The sequence below is a fragment of the Phaseolus vulgaris genome, chromosome 9, assembly GCF_051622355.1.
Source record: "Phaseolus vulgaris cultivar YP4 chromosome 9, ASM5162235v1, whole genome shotgun sequence".
Classification (NCBI taxonomy): Eukaryota; Viridiplantae; Streptophyta; class Magnoliopsida; order Fabales; family Fabaceae; genus Phaseolus; species Phaseolus vulgaris.
Window position 1 is genome coordinate 22,434,559 of NC_143506.1, and position 3,435 is coordinate 22,437,993.

Consider the following 3,435-nt stretch of genomic DNA (forward strand, 5'->3'; position numbering starts at 1 on the left):
GTAACTTGATAGTAATGAATTATGAAACTTTTACTTTAGCTTTTGATTTTATAAAATATCACTCCGTTTAATTCATAAATTTTTAGTTTGTTTAATTTTTTGTGGAAAAGATAATTTTGGTTGTCTTTTTCGATCAAAAGAAGGGCCGTCATGTACTGATGTGAACTCTCCATCTCGCTTACACTGTGCTTGATTTTTCAAGTCTTTGGCTGATTTAATGCCTTCTTTTATATAACCATAACTGCAAATTTCATCATTCCAAACCTCATATCAATACAGTAAAACTCGAGATACATGTCCAAAGTATTTACATACACAAATAGATATTTTTGTACAACGACAATGCAAAGGTTTCAACCACCTTTTTTATTGTGCTACTTACATGTTTCATGATTTATATACAGTTGAACTATTTGCAACATGGGAGACACTTGTATCACAATCAGTTTGAAACTATATGATCCTGAGGAAAATTCTGGAAAATAGGTGAATTCCTCTGTCTCTAGAATCTTTCAAAGTTCTGTTCAAACTTCCATCTTTTCTTGCAGAAGAGGTATCTTCTCGTCCAAGGAATCTGAGCTATCGTCACACCTTGTCTCTTCTTCATTTCCTTTGATTTGTCCATACATTACTGTATAATACCCCATTCCAAGTATACTTGTTGCTATCACACTGCACATTTTGTTTAAAAATATTATATAGGAGACATAAAGACAAATTCAGTGTACCAAATTTTTCATACTTGTATAAAAAAATATCCATCGGGGGTCAACAAATGAAGGAGAATTTAAACCAAGTACCTTCCATAATGAAGGCTGTTAGAAAAGAAGCAAACTGCAAAAGTAGCGGCAAAGGCAATACCAAAGGGTTTGAAAAGTGGCACATAAAGTGAACCCTTCGTGCGAGTTAACCATACTTGAATATTTGGACGAATCACACCTCCAACTAGTGCCTGTTACATATATTTCTCATCACCACATTTATTTAATTATGCATATCAATGAGATTCAACTATATGCACTGTTGATACTCACAGTTAGAACAATGAGAATAAGATCCTTGTTACGTTTTATCTTCCAAGCTTGTATGTCCCTCTCAACAATACACGATACTGTTGCACTGAGGATCATTCCAATTAAGCTAGAATAAGAAATCACCTTCATTGGTTGTGGATATTGCTCTAGAGTTTCTTTCTATCAGGGTGAAAAGAAAGGAATAAACTTGAATGAGCACAAGTATTCATTCAGAGGGAAAATACGATTTTAAGAATAGAAGGGAAAAAACATTAAAAGGGTATAAGAAAGAAAAGAAGTATACCTGGATGAAGTTGGAGATTGAAAGTGAGAAGGAAGATGCAGCAAGCAAAGCGCCACCAAGAAGCCAAAACTCAGGTGTTGAGGAGAAGAGAAAGAGTTGCTTAGTTTGTCTAAGGTGGTGAGAAGAAGGTCTTACAAGTGGTCCCTTGTAGAATTCAGCTAGCACTGCTCCCATTACTGATACCAAGACACCGATCACTTGGACTTGAATACTAGGCCTTCTCAGATTCAATTCTGTCTTCCTGATATAAACAGTATAAACTAAATACATTTACACCAAACTCTTGAAAAATAATTCACAATTTTAATTTCAATTTCTTTAGATTTACAAATAGTATCTTAAATTTAAGCACATTGTTAAAGATTAGATAATATTTTTTACTTACACTCAGATTTCATTTTTTAAATATAAAACAGTATTAATATAATTCTGTGATTTAAAATCTATATGTGTGTGTGTTAGTTATTATAATTTAGTACTCTTTAATTTTAAATTTACCATTTTGGTCTTTTTATTTTTTTCTATAATTTTAATTTTCAGATTTTAAAAAGTTTACAATTTTAGTTCAATTATCAATTTTGTACATGTTTATTTTTTTAATTTAATTAATTAAATCAATCCTTGGTAGCATCTTAAATGAATATGATAAATTTGAGGGTTCAATTAAACTGAAATTAAAAAATTAAACATTCTTGGAATTAAGAATTGGATACAAATTATATATTTTAAAAAAATTGTGAACGAAAATTTAAAAAAGCATAAAATGATGAAAAACAGGGATCAGATCTGGAAGAGAGAAAATTAAAATATGTTTCATTTCACCTTCTCTAGTAAAATATTTGGATGCATCACAATAGATGGCAAAAATGAAGAGATAATACAAACAGAGAAATGAGTGAGTTTTGATGATGAGAAACCTGAGAATGAGAGAGAGCAGAAAATTGAACGTTGGGACCAAGTGGCTCATGGCACACACAAGTATTGGTGAACTATAGCTTAGACCCAAGAATAAAAAGGCCTGAGTCATGGTTACCCTGCAAAATCCATTAATGTAAATGAATGTTACAAATATGAATAGTACTGTTGTGCTAAATAAGAATCTTCAGCACTTGATAATTAACAAGTAGGGTAACAAGAGAGAGAGAGAGAGAGAGTATGTATGTGTATATACCCTATTAAACCAAGGAACAAGAATCGCATGAACAAGGAGAAAGTAAAAGTTAGCCGATCCTTTCTGTGTAGAAGAGAGAATACTGAAGATCAGAACCAAAACAAAACCTCCATGCAAGAAACTTCACGAGGTAGCTAGCTAGCAACACAAGGAGAAAGAAAAGAGGAAGAGAAGGACCTGTTCTCTTGTTGTGACAAAAAGGAACAAGGGAACAGTATTATGGTGGCCAAAGCATTGGTATACACTATGAACACAAACGGGCTCATTCCATTAGTTATTGCAGTCTTTGCAAAAATGGTGAGTCCTATGGTCCAACCTTCCATAATCACCATGATTATGAATGGCAGCACCTCAGACATCTTAGTCTTAGCCTCCATTGAATTTTCCTTGTTGTGTTCTTAGTCAGAGAGTGATGATATGTTAATGGAGATACAAAAAGAGAATAGAAGTTTCTTCCTTATATATTTATAGGTATAGAGAGGGAGGAAGTTTGAGTATGTGGTATATATGGATCTTGTCTTGGTCTGTGTGAGCCCCAAGTAGGAGCTTGTGCAAGCAGCACCAAGAAACCCACTTACCCTGTGTGTATAGCTGGAATTGAGAAACTTGTTTTTGCTGCTATTATAAGAAGCAAAGGTGGAGGAAGAAAGGAGATGGGACCCTGCAAGTTGCAACCCTTCAGAAAAAGGGGAAGCTACTTTGGAGGTGAAGTTGCAACTCGAGTGTCCCAAATTCTTAAACAAGGGACCAAAGATGACGTGTGAGGGAGTTTTTAATGATTTGAGTTATTTTCTTCTTGGTAGATCTTGTGCACTTGTTCTCTGTTAATTTGTCCTCTTTTTTCTTTATCTTATTTTGGCATCATTAATGTAAACCAAGGGCAAAAAAACAGTTGTTTATATGTAGTGTTGTTTATCAGTCTTTGGCTTAGTGCAGTTGATCTTGTG

At 33.7% G+C, this 3,435-nt stretch overlaps 1 protein-coding gene across 1 annotated transcript; it reads right to left on the reverse strand.

Annotated features, from left to right (window-relative positions):
- Positions 1-248: 248 nt before the first annotated feature.
- Positions 249-3,195, reverse strand: LOC137822825 (WAT1-related protein At1g70260). The gene is made up of 7 exons (XM_068627827.2): positions 2,666-3,195; positions 2,489-2,551; positions 2,235-2,351; positions 1,318-1,558; positions 1,035-1,193; positions 801-952; positions 249-672 (listed from the first exon to the last, which is right to left on the reverse strand). The coding sequence occupies exons 1-7, from the start codon at positions 2,863-2,865 to the stop codon at positions 525-527; spliced, it is 1,080 nt and encodes a 359-aa protein (XP_068483928.1). The 5' UTR covers positions 2,866-3,195; the 3' UTR covers positions 249-524.
- Between the last annotated feature and the right edge of the window lie 240 nt (positions 3,196-3,435).

Bases quoted from the DNA above. Each gene is read 5' to 3' on its own strand.
- LOC137822825 (XM_068627827.2), bottom strand. From the start codon at position 2,865: ATGGAGGCTAAGACTAAGATGTCTGAGGTGCTGCCATTCATAATCATG. The intron at 953-1,034 runs GTGAGTATCAAC...TATATGTAACAG, and splicing joins TTATTCTCATTGTTCTAACT to GCACTAGTTGGAGGTGTGAT. The intron at 673-800 runs GTACTTGGTTTA...CAAAATGTGCAG, and splicing joins AACAGCCTTCATTATGGAAG to TGTGATAGCAACAAGTATAC.